Here is a 23,014-nt window from a genome sequence, read left to right on the forward strand (position 1 = left end):
TCTCCCAAAATATCCTAAAAAATAAATTTCCCCTATAACATTAAATTTCAATGTGCTTTAGATAGACAGTGATTCTGGCAATGGCCTTAGCATAATTATGTATGTTCGTGGGCTTCAGATCAATGTCAACCATATTTTGCTTCTGAATGTGGAGACAGTTTTAATTTATGCGTGGTGTAGCATGGTTCAGTCATTTTAGTGGGAATCGTGCCACCTCCCCCTCCCCATTTTTTTTTATTTTTTTTTAGAAAAACAGTTAATCTCGGTATACATTCTTTATTTGTATAGGCTTTTACATATTTGATGACACGAGTTTTCATTATTGTCAATAGTGTTTGTTAAAATGAAATATATTCCTGGTCAGCTTAGCAACATTGCAGACTCTCTATTTCAAAGAAAGTATATTTTATTTGTATCGAATATCAAACTTTGGGATGAAATATGGTTAGAATGGAAAAGCGAAATAAAACACTAATACAGTAATAATTAGAATTCTTTTTATTACAAATTTCATCAGCAGTAGCACAAATCCGTTTGATAAAATACTCAACAACAAGAACAATCAGTTTGGAATATTATATTCGAGTAACGTCAGTGTGCCCAAAACGGGACAGTACCAAAACACGAGACATTACCAAAAACGGAACACTTCATGGAAAACGGGCAAGGACATGCAATTCAAAGAAGTACTTTTATGTAATCAATTTTCACTTCATTATACTTTTATGTCAATTTAACTGTCTATCGGCTCTATTGGCTGCTGATTATTGTCACAAGGACAGTTAAAATGATAATTTTGAAAACAAACTTTCTTAATGTACATGCCGTGCAACGCTATCTATTTTGATATCATTTTGAGAAACTTACTTTTCCGAAACTAATTTGGAGAAGAACTTAAATCAAAACCGCATGTAATTATCTGCTTATATTGATCGTTTATCGAGCAATATTAACCAAAATACGAAAGCGTCCCTTTCAAGGTATAGGTTAACCTCTTTAAGAGCCTATATTATAATCCTTATAGTTTTTCACGTTCTATTTAAAGAACCACGTGCCAAGAAAAGTGAATGATATCTATTTATGAAAAATGGTTGAATTCATCAATATTAAACTGAAGTTTTGGAGACAATGACGGTACATATTGCTGTTTTAACTGCCTATTTTAAGTAAGGAATGTCTTGGATTAAGTAACGATAACAAGTTTAAGTCCTTTCTCTTTCTACAGACATGTATTCTGCAATTACTCCGTGTCAATTACTCCGTGTCAATTAGATATATAGATAGATTTATTTGGTAAAACATTGCATCAATACATAAAAGTACATCACATGGACAATACAATACATGTTTTACTGGGACAACACAGTAAAGTCACAAACTTATTTCCACTGTAGTCCCTACTAGCTTGTTTTCGAGGTTTTGTAAAAAACTTGACCTCCTTTAGAGAAACAAGACACTATTATTTATGTATAGCCATACCAAACATTCTTTATAAAGGAATTACCTTATTGTAGAGGCTACCGATATATTGGACACATATGTTGCTGATATAACTACAATACAAAATCACTAGAATTTCACTAATAGATCACATTAAAATCCTTTAACGACTCATAGTACAAAATGTCAGTTTTGACTGACATAGTATAAGATTTACCATCGTATGACATTGCCACTATATATGTGACCCTATCAAATTCAGTTGGCAATCATATAGGCTATGAACGCCATGGACCGATTGTTGATGTCATCATTATCATGACGTCATAATTGTTACATTGGATAACACTGACCCTCCCTGGGCGATGGCTGTTCTATTCATTGAAAAAGCATACACGATACAAACATTATTTAAACTAGATGTTGAATAATAGTAAATTTAATTGAAATTTCTATGAAATGAACAGATTCCAAATATGGTAAATAGAAGTATTGAACTGCTTTAAGTTGGCATTCATGGGGAAAATGGAATCCAACTGGACGAAGGCAAATCCAACATGAAGCGCGCTACATGCCTATGAATGGCAACTGAAAGCAGTTCAATGTGGCAATACATCATTTAATTTAACTGAAGATGTATATTGTGTATTAAAAGCACATATAAACCTGTTGTAATTATTATTATTGTATTGAAAAGTGCATACAGGGCTTAGGAGCTACTCTGGAGAAAGTATTATTTAACCATCCTGTTAATGCTTGCTGTTAATAACTGTATCCTCTGTATGTACCCAACAATTTTGTTCACAATATCAGATTACACGTTATATATGCAATATTAGTGTTAGTTTGTTGTTATAATATATTATATTATTACAATATATTATATTATCATAATATACCTGTACCAGGCCGAAGTGGGCTTGTACCATGTTTTGGGGGTTTTTTTCATCCGGATATTGTCAGCCATTTTGGATTTTTAAATATGATGCCAATACCAGAGCCAATTAATTTTGTCAAAGTAGGATAGAGAGTTATGTGTAATAAATTAATATATTTGCAGCACTCTAATATCAAAGAAAATATCAAAAATATGAATTTTCTTTCATCTAACCGATATATTCTCGTTCTTCATTTTTGGCGAAAAAAGGTGAAAAATAGGCCAAATTTAGAAATGGCCTCAATTTTTTTCTCCGAAGGGAATCTTTCAGGACTTTTTTTCTATCATACTAGAGACATTGATGAGTTAAAATCATAAGAGTTTGATATCATAGTAATTTCCCTAGATCACCCTGAAACGGACCTATTCCACCGACCTATAAATGAACATGTAGAGATATAATATTAATAACAAAAAATAAAAAGTCAAAATCACGTAGAGTTGAAAAGCACTAGCAACGGTAAATGAGAACATACCATATTTAAATGTATATAGTATCAACCTGACAGCAAATTTGCATCCACTACACTGTTATTGAATGAGTGTTTATGCATAAATAGTAAAATGATGTTGTACCATTTAAACAAGAAAAATTATACAAATATAAACAATATATTTCGTTTCAATATTAACCATATTATCTAACACAATTGGTCCAACAAGGTAGAAAGATAAAATTTAAAAACATGGTCTAACACTTTCTTTAACAGCTTTTCCATAATAAATATTGAAGACAGACACAACCTGGCTGGACAATAGCTGTTTCAATACGGAAATTCATCCACGATATAGTACCACTATTGGTGATTATCATAATTATATTCTAACCCCAAACGGTGCAAATACCTCTGACAGTAAAATCTGATAACAATAAAATACTTGAAATAATTATTCCCTGAAAACGACCACTAATAAGTTATGTACATGCTCAGGTAATGCTATTGTAATACAACTCTATGTTATATCAGACGCTCTTACTGCACTCTAACACACACATCACATCGCACCTGTCAATGTAACCTTCAGCACTTATACATTATTCTGAAGACCCCTAGAACATTTTGGTCAATATGGAAAACAATAAATACAAACAGACATATCATTTATGCATCACATTCAAAACTTTAACAACGCCAAAGGGAAATACATTTCAAACATAGACCTCTTATTGGAATAATAAATTATGTTTTTAAACCTCTATGCCAGATATGTCATAGAATAGGGAGCATAGTCAGAAAAAATCTAAATTAAAATAAAACCAATATTAACATTATTAACTTAAACAAAATGGATTTCAAATTATATCACAATTTCAGATTGATCAAAACTTTTTCCTGTCAAAAAAAACAGTCTTATAATTCTAAATCCGGACAAGTTTAAAAACAAAAAATCTAAAAAATCTACTTAATACAAAAGAAAAAATGTCAAAAAAATGTTTTAACACATACAGATAAGACAAACAAATTGAAAATGGATACAAAACGACATATTGAACTGAGAAAACATTTTTAACAAAAACCAATTAAGAAAAAACGCAATTCACATGGCCATTGTTAAAGGTCAGCTGTCTGTGAAAAAGCAATATACCTTGCTGTAAGACACGGAGGTATGGTTATTCTCATGTCCTACGACAAATATACATTTATCCTATGCTCGATTGGTCCCTTGCAGATCGGGCATTTAAGCTGTGCAAGGTCACAGATTCGGCAGCATGCCAGATGTCCACACGGCATATAAGCAACCATACGAGCTTCCTCTTCGCAAATCCAGCAGTTCTTTTCTTTTTTCAGGAATTTTATTTCCTCCATTAATTCCTCGATTTCTGTCAAAAATATAAACACAACATATCAGTATTGGTGTATCTGTTTGTTGTATTAGGTTATTATGTACTTGTGTCCTGTTCGCGGCTAGGGTCAGTTTGTTGTAGGAGCGAGTCCTAGCTATCGTTACCCAGGTTCATTGAGCCCTGGTTTCACGGGTTTTATAAATGAACAATGCACAATTAAGATTTTAATTACATACATTAATTATGAATGCAGTATAGGCCGAACATCGGCGTCTGCGACTTCGACAGTTATGTTCGATTTTGTACTGAAATTTGTAGTATGCAGTGACCCTGTAGTGGTCTTGGCTCTTACTAGGTGCACGTACCCTTAGTTGCGATATTAGTAGTACTCTGGGGGTACAACCTAGGGTTTTCGAAGGAACATTCTGTCTGGTTTGACGAATATATGCTTCAGTAATTTGGTTCGACTAATCAGGAGAAAGAACCGGAAGACGGGTTAAGGAGTTGACTGCTGGCCACTGGTTTTCTGTTTCAAGACTTGTACAGTTTGTACAACATTCCAAATTACATAATGCGAAGCTATTTTGTTGGCAAACTCTCGTCTCTTGACCCCGCCTACTACATGGAGATCAAAGTGGACAGAAACCTACATAGAGACAAAAATCACAAGCTACCTCAGCACCTAAAGAAGGCTACTACTTGGACATACAGACACACACTACATGACTAACTCTAAACACAAAGCAGACTGCCAGCAAGGCGTTTCCATGGCAACAAACAACGCAAAACATTTGAAAATGAACACAAGAAAGAACAGAAAAGAAAGAAAGAGCTCCCCAGGCGAAGCTAACAGTACAGCTCAGGAGTTTCAAATGTGTCCAAATGTTTTGCCATTTTTTTAGCCAAATATAAAAGTGTTTAAACAGAAAGAAAGGGTTATCAAACAAAACGAGCAAAGCACAGTTCTAGAAAACCAATGCAAAAAAAGTTTAGTACAGTACAGAAGGAAGTTAGATTGAGAAAGAGCCAAGATACAGTAGCGACACAGTATCATACCAGCAGTAGAACAGATAACAAACGGCACACTCATCTAATTTTTGCAGCAGTTATTTTGAAACCCTATATGATGCCCCCACTGCTGTCACACCTACATGTTCTATGCACCGTGTGTACAATTATATTTTCTTTGGTTTAACAGATAATTTTCAAAGCAAATTAAGTTAAAAAAAAACCTCATTATTAACAATAGTTTTTTTGAAGATTTACTCAGTTTGCCTTTTGATATGTATATTTAAAATCACCATCTACTGACCAGGTAAAGGTGATCACAGCACAAGTTGAAAATGTGAAGATGAGTTCTTGTGAAGACTTGTGCTTAGAAATGTATTGATATATGTTTAAAGTTAGATGTAATGACATATTATCAATTGTCTTAGATTTGGGCTGACGCTGATAAACTTGATACTTTAGTCCTTTTTAATTAAAGCTTTCTGTCGGTTACACTTTTTAACAGGGACACTGGAGACCGCTATATTATAATTAGTCCCTACAAATAACCGGGAAAGTTAAAACAAGAAAAGTGTAAAATATTCAACATCTATATATACTATAATCTATTTAAATCCAAGATCTTGTTTTACAATCAGGATTCCTACAGGATAGTAGCCCCCCTAATATTAGACTCAAATACCAAACAGAACACTACCTGCTTCATCCTGAGGACTCATTGGGAAATCAGGCTGTTCCAACTCTGCAGGTTCACCGCCTTCATTCTGCAAATAAAACACAAATATTTACATACCAGTTTCTTAAAAGAAAATTGTCCCCGATGCAAGTCAAAGACTGCCACTTACACTAGCACAGGGGATTACTATTTTAAATATCTTTTAAATCATTTCATATTTTAAAAAAACATTGTAATACGCCTCTTCATTGCTTGTGTTTACAGTCTATCAAGTAGAAAATAAAAGCATATTTTGATGACGTCATACACATACAAGTAGTACTACCTTTCCCCATGAAAGTAGTCATCTGTCACACTTGAATAATCGTCAAATATCATCATCCTAGGCATTTTTGTTATTCAGAAATTGTATAATGGTTTTAACATATTTGACCATGTGACCTTGAATATGGGTAACGGTCATTCGTTTGAACAAACTTGGTAGCCCCTCACTCAGCATGCTACTGGCCAAATATCATCACCCTGGGCATTGGGTTATTCAGAAGAAGTAATATAAAGATGTGTTTAAGACAATTGACCCCTGTGACCTTGAATGTAATTCAAGAACATTAATTTAAACAAACTTGGAAGCCCTTCATCCTAGCACGCTACTAGCCAAATACCATTATCGTTGGCTTTTTAAGTATTAAGAAGAAGTCGTTTAAAGATTTTAACATATTTGACCCCTGTGACTTTGAATATAATTCTAGGTCATTCATTTGAAAAACTTCGTAGCCCTTCATTCCATCATGTAACAGGCCAAATATGATCATCCTGAGAGTTTTGGTTATTCAGAAGTTGTTTAAAGATTTTGAACATATTTGATTCTTGTGACCTTGAAAATATAAGGTCATTCATTTGACAAAACTTGGTAGCCCTTCATCCTAGCATACTACTGGCCAAATATCATCACCCTAAGCCTTTTGGTTATTAAAGAGAAGTTGTTTAAAGTAAAATACTGACGCCGGACGACGCACAACGCACGATGGACGACAGACGCACGACGGACGCCGCACCACGGCATTAGCTCACTTAGCCATTCGGGCCAGGTGAGCTAAACAATCTTTCTTATTTAAGAATTGAATTACATTGATGCATACTGAAGTAGACTCTGAATATAATCTGGCCCATTAATTCATTTTATTTTGTTCTTGTGTTATGTAACTGTTCCGGGTTTTTTCCTCCAGAAATTTGACAACCTAATATTGTCTGCGATGTTGTAACTACTTCTTTGACCCAACCTATTAACATACATTCGTACCAAGTCACTTTTGGATTTCACTGTTGATATTACGTCTTTGACCAATTTATGAAAGAAATCTTATTTTGACCGCAGGAATGTTCTACAGCATATCCATCATATCTCAATGTGTCATGTAAGGAAATAAAACATAACATTAGATTCCCATGCTGATCAAGTCACATTTACTGTTAAAATGAGTTCTACAGACCATTTTTGGCCCAGCATGTTATTTCCACTGCAATGTTTACACTCTATTCACTACTATGTATCACTACATCAAAAGTGCCTTTGATATTCATCAATGATTATTGTTACGACACGTTCATTGGGACCTTATTACTCGTAACAAATAATACCCTCTTTAGATAAAAACATTAATTACTGATTATTCCTAACTATTTGAATACATTACTCTTGCACCTACCGATGGAACAGCAGCAGCTTGGACTCTGTCAATATAAGATTGGCCCTTCTGTTGTTTAAGAAACGAACATTCAGGCCCATGAAGGGCATGCTGTGTCCAGGGATCATCTGTCACCTTCCACCCCATGTTAATCCCGCAGCAATAGGATTTAACATGCCCATCTCCTTTTAAAAATACAGCACAAGTTACCCGATAGCAGAGTTATCAACATAAATTCCATGCATTGCACATACATTTCTTACATTATGTTTGACAATTTTACTCAAATCTTGGAGGAAAAATTTCCCAATTAACTTCAAAGCACTTTTATGTATAAGTATTAAAATAATCTGTATACCTATATAATACCATCCTGCTGTAGCCATGGCGTCAAAATCCAGAGGTCCATCAGCTGCAGGTGACCAATTCATAAACGATTCCCTACATTGTTGAATTTGGTAATCTTTGTCATCCGGTGGAGATGAGCCAGTTGTAGGTGGACTGCCTTGCACAACATGTACAGTGCTAGCGGCATGTGTGTTGTTGGTCTGCATACTGCTGGTTAGGAAATTCTTCAATTCTGCAAAACATTGACATAAACTGTAAAATTAAGTATCTTTATGTTATAAGACATCAGTTTATTGAGAAGTTGAGTACAAAACAAGAAATTCTCTATAGTTATGCGTTTAAGGATCACTGTCCCACCACAGGCAAAACACGTACATGTACATGTAAGAATTACACTGTACTTGTCTAAATGTAAGGTAACCTTCCCTGAAAGTTTGCCTTTTTAATATAACTATAGTGGCACAGAGCCATGTGGCTACCCTTGATCATCTAGCTTAGTTGTTTAGAGAGATCGTAAAGTGATCGTAAGCCCGGGGTTCGTATCCCAGTCAGGTCACGTAATTATTTACTCTTAGAACACTACAATACATATAAGTATATATCATCTTTCTAGTTTTCATAAAAGTTTTGCAAGGTATTTGTTTTTTCTTAATAAGTTATTTCAAGCCGGTAAAAAACACCTTCCTAATTCATAAGTTGCAGTTTTTGTAAGAGGTATAGGGATCCTTAACCCCACAAAGCTATACCCCTTGCAATGTTTCTTGGGCCGTAATAGAAGAATAGTCGAATCACAAATTCTTTCCTTCGTGCACATTGGCATATGGTCTACTTTAAAGATGCCAAATTGCATACAAGTTCAAACAAACTGTTGAGAAGGAGTTTCGCTCAAAGTACTTCTGGAGCAGAAAGTTTAAAGTACAACAAATCAAGAAAATGGTCCAAACGCCAATTTCTTTCTTCATGCACATCTACATACGATGTTCTTTCACTGTTTATAGTTACAAAATAATCCAACACTCGGTGAAGGAGGAGTTGCGCTTACAAGTTATAAATAATACAAGTGTTTTATATTTATAAACACTGTTCAAGATATACAACATCGATAAAATGCACACAGGTCACAGGTAAATCTGATAAAGAGTTTTAGGGCATTACATGTATATCACATTTTGCAAATTGGACATAAATATATATATATATATTATCACAGATTATGTTTATTAGTTGTGTATGCCAAAGAACTAGTAATCAGTCAGAGTGCTAAAAAATACATAGTACCTGGGAGGGCATACCTGTGTGGAATACCTCAGCATCTGTAGTATTATGGAACGTTCATTCAAGGATCGAGTAGATTCGTTTGAGCATTTTCAAGTGCACTTTCTGATAATTTCAGATTAATAAACTATATATAGATATTTTAAAAGAAATGTAATACTGATAAAAAAGTGTTCAATATAAGTTTATACAAGTTGTGAAGCTAACCATGGCCTTAATAGTTCGGGACGAGTATCGGAATACGGGGTTATAAATTGCCTATATAGTCGAGAGAACGTCCACCAGAAATTGTTGTTTTGTTTATTCAACTTGAAGCCTTACGGATACACAGCAACGTATAATTGATACATCAGTAATATGAAATACCAAATAATTATAACATCATGAATGAAGCATAATCTTGTACATCGCATTTATATATAGTACCTGTAAATGGACAGTATAATTTTTTAAATTATTATAAAGTACAAGATAAATAAATTATCGGAAGATGGACAGCTCTTGTAAAATTAAATCACCTAAGTGTACTGTGGTTATCGGAAAACAGATGAGGTGACAACATTTTCTTAGCATAAAATCAACCGGGGCTCAATAAAGAATATGTTAATTACAAAAACAAAACAGGCATACAATTTGTATACAGTGGTGTAGTGATCAGGGGATGGACAAAACAGTATGTGTAAACCTGGTAATAAACAAGTACTCAAATGTTATCAGTCAGTGTGAGAAAAAACACAATAACCTAAGGTTGGAATCTAGACCGTTCTAACCAACTTGATTGCAGATACTTTCCTAGATTACACAGCTCTTTTCTATTACGTACAGATAGCAGCTGGACAAGTTTATATGAAGAAATAAACACAAACGAAGCGTGACACGCTGTTAAAGGTATAACGAGGGGGAAGGTGTCAATGATGTCTAATATGGAAATGATTGAAAAGGAGGAAAATGTGGACAGGAATTTATCTTCAGTGACGATTATAGATGATTTGGAAACATAAGAGGAAAAGTGTTTGAAACCCTCAAACCAAAGACAATTCCTTTATTGAATTGATTTGGAATATTCAATAAATGCATTCTATAAAGATTTAAAGTTTAAAGATCTAGTTTATTAAAGTAAATCAGCCTCTGACATATTGATACAAGTACTTTAAGTATACAATGTATATGTATATAATATAGTGCATTGTATCATAGATGTGTCATATCTTTATCTATAAATATAATGCTAACCTACATGATTATAGAGAAGAGATGTTTCACTAGATTTCCACTGACGTAAACTGCTGCTTGATGTAAAATGATGACAATCGAATAAGTAGGCATGCATGACAAATTTTGATGGCTAATATTTTTGGATATCCGAAACCAACAGCCAATCAGACTGCAGTAGGCGGTCCGTTATATGTATATCAATCAAATCATGATGAAAATATCAGTTGGGTTTCACGCTAGGTCATGCCTAATTTACAATGCAGTAAAATGAGCATTTTTCTCGATGAAAGATACATGTCACATCTATGATACAAATAAGTTATACACATAGTTTACTCGTTCTTTAAGAACAACCCAACGTGGAACTTATATCTGAAAGAACTCGTAAACCTAGAGCTTTGTGTTTGATAAAATTACATGGTACACTAACGGCTGTATACATGTAGTTAGCTTGTCAAAGGCCTGCAGTATCTTCACGGTCATAGCTGTGTGTACAAACATTGAAATAGCTGCACTTTCAGATTAGTACACATAGGGTATTTAGGTCATCCAAAAATAGTAACGAACGTCGTCACAAAATAGTAATATTTTACGTACGGAATCCGCTCGTGTAAAGAGTAATTACAAACATGACCAACTGATGGTTGGTCAGGGTTTTCAGCATAGAACCAAACATTCACTTCAATCGATAACCACATGGCCAGATTGTAAGTACCATCTCTATGAAGTTACAACTGGAAGATTATTGTATTTGTGGGACTTCATTCATGCAGAATAAAAGGTCCGGCTGAACAAAACTCATAACAGCACCCGTTAAAATATTAAATAAAACACAGAATAACGGAAGGTATCACCGAGAAGACAATTAAGGCTCCTCAAATCCAACATTCACTTACCAATAGCAAAGATATCCTTGTTCCGTGCCAATGGTCTGAACACAAGAAGCCGGTGAAATTTAATAGTGACACGGGGAACGAGAAAAGCTTGGGCAATTCACTCATCAATATAATGCAAATGATGTAGTCACGTGATGTTTTTTCCAGCAAATCAATGACTAGATTTGCGGATCAGTGGTCTTGTATCTTCATGTTTATGCATGGGACGGCTGTGTAGGAATTTACAAATGCGCTGTTGACGTAACAGTTCACATAGTCAACAGACACCTGTGCCTCATCCCAACTCTAAGGCTTTCGTTCTGGCAAGGAAAACAAAAGAATATCCAATCTGACATCCATGGATTAGAAGGGTAATGTTGTAGGTATGCCCACCTGCTCAATGATGTGCAGGTGTATCGAGTACACGTGCGGAGATCGGTAGTCAGTAATCTTATCAGCTTAAGGATCAATGCAATGTTAAACAAGGGATACCTTTCATAGTCCATCACATATGCAATTAATTCTAAATTTTAAAAAAAATGACAAGAAAGCCCATACAATCTAAATATTTGAAAAAATATTGTATTAATTATTCCTTTGTTGATAGAGGTAAGCTTACTGAGACTGGGCCCTTGATAACATTATTGTATATTGTGTGCAATGAACCACACCGATGACACTAATTTAAAAAAAAAAAACAGTTGTTCAACATCTTTAATATGCCCAACGATCAATACCGTTTAGATACTACGACTGGTTCGAATATACACATTACTCGTTTGTAGTATTGACAAAACACTTGCATGCATAAGTCACAAGGATCTACCTAATCCGTTTCTGATAATCAACTCGCCATTAATCAATATGGTAATCGAAGGTCAGCATGACAGGTCATTGTGGTTGGATATACTGTAAGTACACAATTCACACGGCACAGTAATCGGCTGTGAAATGTATAACAAAGGCAGTCAGGATGGTTAGCTGATCATAGGCCTTGAATATTCTCACAGGCATGGCTGTGTTTACTAACAGCTTACTCATTGCAATAGCGGCGCCCTAAAACACGCATTATAATGACGTATACAGGTCCACCAAAAACAGTAATAAATATACATAAGTAACTTAGTAAGGACCAATATCGAGACAGCAATTACAAACAAAATTAACCGATGATGAATCGGTATACTAAACATAAATGTTCACATTCATATGTATCGGTAACTTCACAGTCGGATTGCAAGTTACTTGGCTATACAGTTATCACTGCTTATAAAATATATTAGTATGGTATCAGTATTAATATGTCCATGGAGTACGAAAGCCACTTGTTGAACAGAACCAGTGAAAATAATCTATCAATGCACTTAAACAGTATTCTCGAGACGACATCATCAACAAACACTTGCAAACAGTAGGGAGGTTGCTCGGTGTCTGTTCTGACAACAACAATTAAAGACGATGTTATTTTACGGGTGCACGGATACGTGAACGACTTTGGTAACCCATTCCACAATATTATGGAAGGGGCGCAGTCATGCGGTTGTTCCAACCAACCAATGGCTGGGATTGCAGGTCATGATACATTGATGTTTATTCATAAGACAAGGTCAAGCGTAGGAAACCACGTGGATAGCAGAAAGACGACAACACTGAATTCAATTTTAACGAAAAAAAGCAAACAATAAATTAATAATAGCATGGCACGGTTATTCTTAAATGCCAATGTCTTGGACATGCAATTTAACTGAAATCATATACTTGCATACTGCGATATTCTATGAAGTAACGCACAAGAAGACTACTTTCCCTACCCAGAGGGCAGGGCAGCGGGGAAGACGATTGTTGACAGTCTGACAAAGGCTGTTTCAGACGAGGATTTGACTTTCCCGAATATCTACAGTGTTGTGAGATTTCCTTTCCTTCTGCACAAGATAGAGAATGATCTTTTTTTCCTATCACATTTTCTTCAAAACCAGATAAGATTCACAAAAGCAAGGACACATATGGTTTCCTTGTGAGCCAATGTAATATTTGATCGCACCTCACTTGGCATTTAATATTAAGAGCATTACATAAAATGACTATAACTTCCGGTTAAAAACGCGCTGGCTATCCGTGGCTAAATGTGAATATCTCTATCCAGTTGAGAAGACAATTAATATATATATGTTCTCACCCCTCGTAGTAGCACGCATCGTACTGTAAGCGGAAGTAGGTCGTCCAAAAATAGTTACTGCATATAAAAGTCCCCTCATGTTGACAGTTATGACTACCGATTGGTCTGGGTTCTGAACATAAAAACATGTAACAGTTATCCTTATTCGTAGGTAATTTAGCCGGGAGAGAGGTTCGATATCTATTTCGTTAACAACGCTGATAATATAAGTATGACTTTGCTTGCGGAAGACACGTGCCGACCAGAAGAACAAAAGTTAAAATTATGCCATATGAATGCAGAAGAGATAAAATGTTACATAGCGAAGACAAAGCCTCACTTCCACCAATCACTTACCAACAACAAGGATATTAGTCTGTGTCTTTGTCGTGAACACAAAAAACCGGCGAGTGTTGGATGACACTCATGTACAGGCGACGTCCTTTTTGGCTGGCGTTCATTCAATAATATTATTATGAGACGTTATAGTCACGTGGTTTGTCACAACCAATCAATTTGCCATGATCAACACATCATAGCGGATAGAGCGTGAGCGAGATCACAGTTAAATATCTAGACGCGGGTAAAGTTAGAGATCTGATGTTGTATATATGGTTTATTGTCGAGAATGCGGTTTTTAGGTCACCTGAGACTTCTTCTCCAAAACCCAGGAACCAATTTCAATGAAATTTTGCAGGGACCTTCCATGGACAAAGGTCAACACAAAAAAAGTGGCCAGTTTAGTCCCAAGCCCCCAGGGGCCTGAGGGGCGGGGCCAAAAAGGGTCAAATTGACTAAAATTTCAAAAATCTTCTTCTCAAGACCCAGATATGGTAGAATCAAATACTCTTCATAGATGGAAGGGTCTTAAGGTTTATGACCCTAGGGTCTCACGTTTACCCCCTGGGAAGGAGGGGGGGGCAAAATTTATTATGGTTTATAATGGCAAATGATACTTTGAATATTACATGTTATTAACTTGATTGGAATTATAACCTTGAGTTGACAGTTTGATACTTTGAAAATTTTGAGCCAGCCCTATCCCCAAGGGCTGTAGGGTGGGGCTCAAATGAGTCAGTGTGCTAAAATTTCTTAATTTTCCTTGTTTAGAATCAGAGGTGCTAATTTCAAATACTTTTTAGTCTGAAATCTGTATGCTAGATATTGAATAAGGTGGTTTTATTGGGTTTTTTTGTCACTTTGAATAACATTTCTGTTCATGTTAAAAACAAAATCAACTCTCTGTATAAATATATCAGGTGACCGTTAAGGCCCATGGGCCTCTCGTTTCAGGTAGCTCTTACATTTTCGTATTTGCCCAAAACTGCAATAAGAACTTCAGTCGATGACTGATGTATCAGGTTGAAATTTGAGACTGTGTGGTAAAATGAGTTATGGTTTTCAATACTCTCATGTTGTTATCCTTGTTGTTACAAAACACCGATTGGCAATACGTATTTAGAAATGCTTATACATGCGACGATATGTGTTCGATTTTTAGAATATTTTAGAAGCTTGTTAAATTTAATCCCAATACAACTGAAGCACTACTAATTTCAAATACCAATGCTGAGCTTGATGTCAATCTTATTTTTGATAATGTTAATATTGATTTTATTGAACATCATAAACAACTAGACATTTTCCTAGATGCTAACTGTAAATGGACTCACCATATTGATAACATTTGTAAAACTGTTACGAAACAAATAGGAATTCTCCGCAAGTTAAAATATACTTTAAATCGCAAGACATTAAACAAAATTTATCTTACTTTTATACTCCCTCTGCTTGAATACTGTTGCGAAGTTTGGGACGGTTGTACAACTGCCGATGCAAATAAGCTTGAAAAACTCCAGTTAGAAGCAGCGCGTATTGTCACCGGCCTGCCATCTTTTGCTAGTAGAGCGTCTCTTTACTTCGAAACTGGTTGGGAAGTCGCACCCGCCGCAAACTTCAACATTTCTACAAAATTCACAACAATATGACTTCCTCTTACCTAACTGACCTTCTCCCGCCACTAGTAGTTACTTTAACTCCTTATAATTTGAGAAACTCTGAGAACTATTCCATTCCTAATTTCCGTTTACAATCTTCACTCGTTCATACCTTCTACTTTAAGATTATGGAATGAGCTTGATACTAATATTAAAACTGCACATTCTTTTAAGAGCTTCACAAACTGCCTCAAAAAACAAAACAAAATGAAACATTTAAAGTGCCTGTTTTTTATTTAGTCAATGACCGCAAGTTAAATATGGACCAAATCCTTTCATTCCTACAGAAGAAGAAGGATTTTAAAGAATTTGCTATATTTGCCCTATTGGGCCCCGATCCTCAGCCCCCAGGGGGGCCAGACCCACCATTTATACAAACTTTGTTCCCCTTCCCCCAAGGATGCTTCTGACCAAATATGGACCAAATCCTTTCATTCCTACAGAAGAAGAAGGATTTTAAAGAATAATTTGCTATATTTCCCCTATTTGGCCCCGCCCCTCAGGCCCCTGGGGAGCCAGACCCACCATTTTGTTAAAATCCGCTCAGTGGGTCATGACTAGTATTGTAAAGTTGACGGACGATGGACGCAGGACGGACGACGGACGCTGAGGTATGGCATTAGCTCACCTTGGTCCTTCGGACCAGGTGAGCTAAAAACGTATCAATCGTTGTGCTAATAACTGATTTTGGAGATAACAGAGGAGCAACTCCCGACTTCAAAGCCTGTCAATCTTCTTATGTACATCAAATTATCAAAATAGTCACCTTGTTTCATCCACGCGGCGACGCGATGAAGAGATGAAGAGAAATTGACTGAAGTACCTCTGAGTCTGCAGAAGAAGATTTTTGAACAAGAGGCCCAGAGGGTCTGTATCGCTCACCTGAATATGTTTAAAATAATCAGTATGAAGTAAAGATATAGCACTCCATGGTAGGTGCTGTAAGAACATATGAAATTTCAGAAAGATCCATCCAGTACTTGAGATATCGCGAGAACAAACTTCAAACAGAGTCCTATCCCTATGCCCCTAGTGGGGGTCATACCCACCATTTTTACAAAATTGAGACCCCTTGGCCCAAGGATGCTCCAGACTAAATAAGGATAAAATCCCTTAATCCTGATGGTCGAAGAAGGATTTGAAAGGTTTTACCTCTATTTCTCCTATTGGGCCCCGCCTTTCTGCCGCACACCGACTGCTTACACACCATTTATACAAAATTGGTTCCCCTTCACCCAAGGATGCTTCATACCAAATTTGGACAAAATCCTGTCATTTGTACAGAAGAAGAAGGTATTTGAAGAATTTGCTATGTTTCCTCTATTGGGCCCCTCCCTTCTTCCCCCAATGGGGGCCACACTCGCTGTTTATACGAAATTGAGTCCCATTTGCCCAAGGATGCTTCAGACTAAATTAGGATAAAATCCCTTAATCCCTATGGTAGAAGAAGGATTATAGGGGTTTTACTTCTATTTCACCTATTGGGCCCTGCCCTCAGGTCCAACGGGGGCAACACCCACTGATTATACAAAATTGGTTCCCCTTTACCCAAGGATGCTCCACACCAAATATGGACCAAATCCTTTCATTCCTAAAGAAGAAGGATTTTAAAGAATAATTTGCCATGTTTCCCCTATTGGGCCCTGCTTCTCAGGCCCCTGGGGGACCAGACCCACGGTTTATACAAAATCGGTTCCTCTTCCCCCAAGGATGCTTCTGACCAAATATGGAACAAATCCTTTCATTCCTACAGAAGGAGAAAGATTTTTAAGAATTTGCTATATTTCCCCTATTGGGCCCCGCCCCTCAGCCCCCATGGGGGTAACACCCACTGATTATACAAAATTGGTTTCCCTTCACCAAAGGATGCTCCACACCAAATATGGACCAAATCCTTTCATTCCTAAAGAAGAAGAAGGATTTTAAAGAATAATTTGCCATGTTTCCCCTATTGGGCCCTGCCCCTCAGGCCCCTGGGGGAGCAGACCCACGGTTTATACAAAATCGGTTCCTCTTCCCCCAAGGATGCTCCTGACCAAATATGGCCCCAATCCTTTCATTCCTACAGAATAAGAAGGATTTTAAAGAATAATTAGCCATGTTGCCCCTATTGGGCCCTGCCCCTCTGGCCCCTGGGGGAGCAGACCCGCGGTTTATACAAAATCGGTTCATCTTCCCCCAAGGATGCTCCTGACCAAATATGGCCCCAATCCTTTCATTCCTAAACAAGAAGAAGGATTTTAAAGAATAATTTGCCATGTTACCCCTATTGGGCCCTGCCCCTCTGGCCCCTGGGGGAGCAGACCCGCGGTTTATACAAAATCGGCTCCTCTTCACCCAAGGATGCTTCTGACCAACTATGGAACAAATCCTTTCATTCCTAAAGAAGACGAAGGATTTTAAAGAATAATTTGCCATGTTTCCCCTATTGGGCCACAACCACCATTTATACAAACTTTGTTCCCCTTCCCCCAAAGATGCTTCTGACCAAATTTAGTCTAAATCTACTGGGCCGTGCAGGACAAGTAACGTTTTAAAGGACGGACGGACGACGGACGCTGCGCCATGAAAATTGGTTAATTTTGCCTTTGGGCCCCCCCCCCCCCCCTGGCCCCTAGAGTTGGGGTAGGAATCCCAATTTTACAATTTTGTAGCCTCATCTACCAAGGATCATTCTGGCCAAGTTTAAAAAAATCCATGTCCTGGTTCTTGAGAAGAAGTTGCAAATGTAAAAAGTTTACGCACGACGATTGACGGAATGCGATCAGAATAGGTCAATTGAGCAAAGCTCAGGTGACATAAAAACTACAGTAGATTTCACCTCATCCCAAGAGGCAGCATGAAGTACGAGAGTAATACAAGAGATCCCAGAGGGATCTTGGCGCCCACCTTTGTACCATCTTCATTAGTTCTTTGTCAGTTCGATCTTTTCTCTTCTTTCCTCGTATCTGTTTGATCGAGTCATGTTAACAGTAAATGCAACTTGAGGTAACTTTTGATCTGATGTGTATGAAAGTCAACCTTCAAAGTGAGTTTGTCATTTCACATATTAACTAGTACAGTACTTAATGTGAAAGAAATAGAATCTGCAATATGAGAAAGATCTGTTTAGTTCTTCTTTTTATCCATTTTGTTTTTATGATCAGTCTCAAAATATAACATGCACAATGAGGGATAAAGGGGAACCTACATTTAAAATTTGAGAAAGATCCCTCTGGTACTTCTTGAGAAATACTGATAACAAGAATTGTTTAAGGACGGATAACGGACAATGGACGGACCATGGACCACGGACGCAGGGAGATTTGAATAGCCCACCATCAGATGGTGGTGGGCTAAAAATTCTACGTTTTGATAAACCACATTTAAACCCTTTCATCTGTATATAAAGAGTATTTGTTACCAGCATATCTGGGTCTGAAAAGATTGTGGATATTTAAGACAATTTGAACACTTTAGGGCCTGTCCTCATGATCAGCTCCTGTGTTTCATAGTAACAAACTGTTATCTTAAGGTCATAATTCCAAATAAGTATCATTTTCTTATATAATGTATAAACCTGAAGCCTAGGGGTAATGAAATTCACACTTTTGACAAAGTACCTGAAGACCTTCTAATAATTAAAAGTATTTTTGCTTCCTTCTGGGAGACAACACCCACCATTTATACAAAATTAGTTCCCATTTACCCAAGAATGCTTCAGACCAAATACAAACCAAATTCTTTCATTCCTACAGAATAAGAATGATTTTAAAGAATATTTTGCTATGTTTCCCCTATTGGGCCCCGCCCCTCAGGCCCCTAGGGGGCCAGACCCATGGTTTATACAAAATTGGTTCCCCTTCACCCAAGAATGCTTCAGACCAAAAAAGGACCAAATCCTTTCATTCCTACAGAATAAGAAGGATTTTAAAGAATTTGCTATGTTTCCCCTATTTGGCTTCGCCCCTCAGGCCCCTGGAAGGCCAGACCCACGGTTTATACAAAATTGATTTCCCTTCACCCAAGGATGCTTCACACCAAATATGGAACAAATCCTTTTATTCCTACAGAAGAAGAAGGATTTTAAAGAATTTGCTATATTTCCCCTATTGGGTCCCGCCCCTCAGCCCCAAGGGGGGCCACACCCATCATTTATACAAAATTTGTTCCCCTTCCCACAAGGATGCTTCTGACCAAATTTGGTCCAAATCTGCTCAGTCGTTCATGACTAGTAGCGTTTTAAAGGAAAAGTTGACGGACGGACGCCGGACACCGGATGCTGCAGTATGGCATAAGCTCACCATGGTCCTTCGGACCAAGTGAGCTAAAAAACAGGAAACTTTTCAATTAATGTTTGTCACTCTATCGCATGTCATACTAATCTCGGTACCATTTTTTTTAATATTTGTCATGACACAAATGGACATATATGCTGAACATATTGTGTATGGTACGGTAATGAAAAGACAGACAATGAGATCGTCTTTGATTGAAGATGGGGTCTTCTCCAAAAAATATTCGTTGTATAAATCATTATTTTTTTACATCAAGTTTAATTCTATTTTGCCTAGACGGTATTTATTGCAATGACATGTGAATATGCATGTTCGTGTACTTCAGCTCAATATTTGGTTTATGCATTTGAAGGGAGTATAATTTATATGTGGTGAAGTATGACATTAGTCGTTTAAGTGCCAGTTATGTCCCCTTTTTTATTTAGAAAATCAATTATGGATTCCCGTACCATAGCCTGAGTTTCCTCTGGCCCAGACACCTTAGACTTACACATTTTGACAAGATAGATGTTTGGTACCAGACATCTATCTGTCAAAATGTCTAAGTCTGGTGTCAGGGCCAGAGGAAACTTTGGCTACCCTTACCACTGCCAAAAAGTGTAACTAAGTATTTGAAAACTCTTTTATTCGGCATGACTATATCATTCAAAAATCATTTCTAAAAATAAACCATCCACTGCAGTTTTTTTAAGACAAAAATATAAAGATGAAATGAAACAATTGGTAAATAAGAATTAAAAAAAAAAGAGTTAATAATTCAGCAGAGCAAACCTCAAGATTCCAACATCTAGACTTCAGATTGAATTACTATTGCTTTAACAGATTGCAACAGTAGTGTACTAGCCCAAATGTGCGAAAATTTTATCCAAACAGAAGTTAAGGGGAGACTACTGTTTATAGAGAAAAACTGCATTGCAGTGGGACAGGGATGCTTAATATTGATATACATGTGAACTATTCCGGTCACCCTTAGTTCTTTATGTTTTTCAGATTAATTTTACTTTTACGTTATTGTCAATAGTATTTATTATTAACATATTCCTGGTCAGCTTAGCAACATGCAAACTGTATTTCCAAAAGAGTAGTGAAATTGGTTTAGTCATTTTGTATTTTATAATATGTAGTGACAGCATATCATATCATCTTTTGGATAAAATATGCTCGAAATTGTAACTGTGACATCAAACACAAGTACAGAAACAAAAAAGTTTGTTTTTGTTGCAAATTTTAATAGCATTATTATCAGTTTGTTCAACCAAAATATAAGTAACAGCAATAGACAATTTAGAATATCATTTTCATCCAGCAAGGTAAATATAAAAAGTTTCAAACACATGTTCTAACACTCTTTTACAACTTTTCCTGGTAAAAGTCAATGTTTTGAATGGAAGTTATCTTTTCTGGTTTTATTGTGGGGGTTTTTAAGTATTTTCGCTTTCTACAGACACGTGTTCAGCAGTTATTAACAATCAATTAACACACAATTGCGTGTTACCAATGTTTTGTAAAACATGCATCCCTAGATATACAAGACACAACAGTACATGTTAACCATATCAAATGTTTCAATTAAGGCATTTACTAACATTTTTAGCAACAGTTTCATTTGACATGTACATGTAGCTGATATAAATACATCACTAGATATCACTAACAATTTACATTGAAATACTTTAAAGACACACGTTTTACAAAAACGCAAGTTAACTGACCCATTATAATACATAAATTAATGAAATCTATTACCTGTAACTGAGCGAGATCGGGTTATCTCAGTCGAGGGTTAAGATTCTGTAACAAAATGGGATGTTACAGAATCTTAGCCCGAGACTGAGATAACCCGATCCTGATCAGTTACAGGTAATTGATTTTTTTTTCTTTTTTTATTCCGGTATTTTAAGCCACTCCTACACTGAAAAATTTGATTGACTAAAATGTTACTTAATGAGTGTATTATAAACATACTGCGTACTAAAACAAGTTCAATTTCATAAAAACACTTTACAAATATAAATAGTATTTATCACTGGAATTTTGACCATCTTATCTAAAACACTTGGTCCACCAACCTAAAAATATATCGATTAAAATATGGTACAAAACTACTTTAACACTAGTAGTATTGAAGACAGCCATGCAACAAACTCAGACCAAAGAACGTACCTGTGAAGAATTTTGGCCCTTTGACTTCATGCCCCTCCATTACCTAAATTCATTAAAGATGTAGAACATGTACCATACTTTATAATGGAAAGTTATACATCTTAATGAAATGGTGCATATACATGTACCTTAAAATTTGTACCACCTCAGGAATGCTATTGTAATGCAAATATATTTTATAGACACTCTTATTGCACTCCACCACAAACATCACATTGCACCTGTCAATGTAGCCTTCAGCACTTATACATCATTCTGAAATCCCTAGTAGAACATTTGATTTTGGTCAATATGGAATATGATAAAAACAAAACAAAACAAGAGGCCCAGGGGCCTGAATAGCTCACCTGGTATTTTATTTTTCAATTTAAAACCTGCTGAGTACCATTCAGGTTTATCAAAGGAGTACAAGTAACAAAGTTGCATCTTCCATTTATAAATATTCAATTCCCTTTGCCCAAAGATTCTCTAAAACAAGTTTGGTTAGGTTAAAATCCCTTCAACGGTACAGAAGGAGAAGGATCTTTAATGTTTTCCTCTATTTCCCCTAATGGGCCCCACTAATCTGCCCCAAAGAAGGGGAATCCACACACCTCAGTTTAAACAAAATTGATTCTTTTCTCCCTAAGCATGCTTCAGACTGCATTTGGTTTAAATCCCTTCACTTGTATAGTAGGAGAAAAAAAATCCTCTATTTCCCCTATTGGGCCCCGCTCCTATGCCGCCAGAAGGCCCACACCCTCCGTTTATACAAACTTGAGTCTCCTTTGTCCAAAGATGCTCTAGGACAAATTTGGTCAAAATCCTTCAATTGGTTGAGGAGAAGATTTTTAAAGATTTACCTATTTTCCCCTATTTGGCCCCGTCCCTCTGCCCCCAGGGGGACCATACCCTCCGTTCATACAAAACTGAGAACCCTTTGGCCAATGATGCTCCAGACCAAATTTGGTCAAAATCCCTTCATCGGTACAAAAGGAGAAGGATATTTGATGTTTTCCTCTATTTCCCCTAATGGGCCCCACCCATCTGCCCTTAGAAGGAGGCCCACACACCTCAGTTTATACAAAATTGATTCTTTTGTCCCTAATCATGCTTCAGACTGCATTTGGTTAAAATCCCTTCACTTGTATAGCAGGAGAAAAAAAATCCTCTATTTCCCCTATTGGGCCCCGCCCCT

At 36.5% G+C, this 23,014-nt stretch overlaps 1 protein-coding gene across 1 annotated transcript; it reads right to left on the reverse strand.

The window, feature by feature from the left end:
* Positions 1 to 263: 263 nt before the first annotated feature.
* Positions 264 to 15,294, reverse strand: LOC110451527 (E3 ubiquitin-protein ligase XIAP-like). Its single transcript, XM_021499596.1, has 6 exons — positions 15,175 to 15,294; positions 13,422 to 13,533; positions 7,891 to 8,112; positions 7,554 to 7,717; positions 5,869 to 5,935; positions 264 to 4,199 (listed from the first exon to the last, which is right to left on the reverse strand). Exons 2-6 carry the CDS (start codon positions 13,498 to 13,500, stop codon positions 4,003 to 4,005), a joined length of 729 nt encoding a protein of 242 aa, XP_021355271.1. The 5' UTR covers positions 13,501 to 13,533; positions 15,175 to 15,294; the 3' UTR covers positions 264 to 4,002.
* Between the last annotated feature and the right edge of the window lie 7,720 nt (positions 15,295 to 23,014).

Source organism: Mizuhopecten yessoensis, unplaced genomic scaffold, assembly GCF_002113885.1.
Source record: "Mizuhopecten yessoensis strain PY_sf001 unplaced genomic scaffold, ASM211388v2 scaffold6135_1, whole genome shotgun sequence".
Classification (NCBI taxonomy): domain Eukaryota; kingdom Metazoa; phylum Mollusca; class Bivalvia; order Pectinida; family Pectinidae; genus Mizuhopecten; species Mizuhopecten yessoensis.

Coding starts and splice junctions, on each gene's coding strand:
- LOC110451527 (XM_021499596.1), bottom strand. CDS start 13,500: ATGAGGGGACTTTTATATGCAGTAACTATTTTTGGACGACCTACTTCC. Junction 7,718..7,890: donor AGCAGGATGGTATTATATAG/GTATACAGATTA, acceptor TATTTTTAAAAG/GAGATGGGCATGTTAAATCC. Junction 4,200..5,868: donor GAGTCCTCAGGATGAAGCAG/GTAGTGTTCTGT, acceptor TATTTTTGACAG/AAATCGAGGAATTAATGGAG.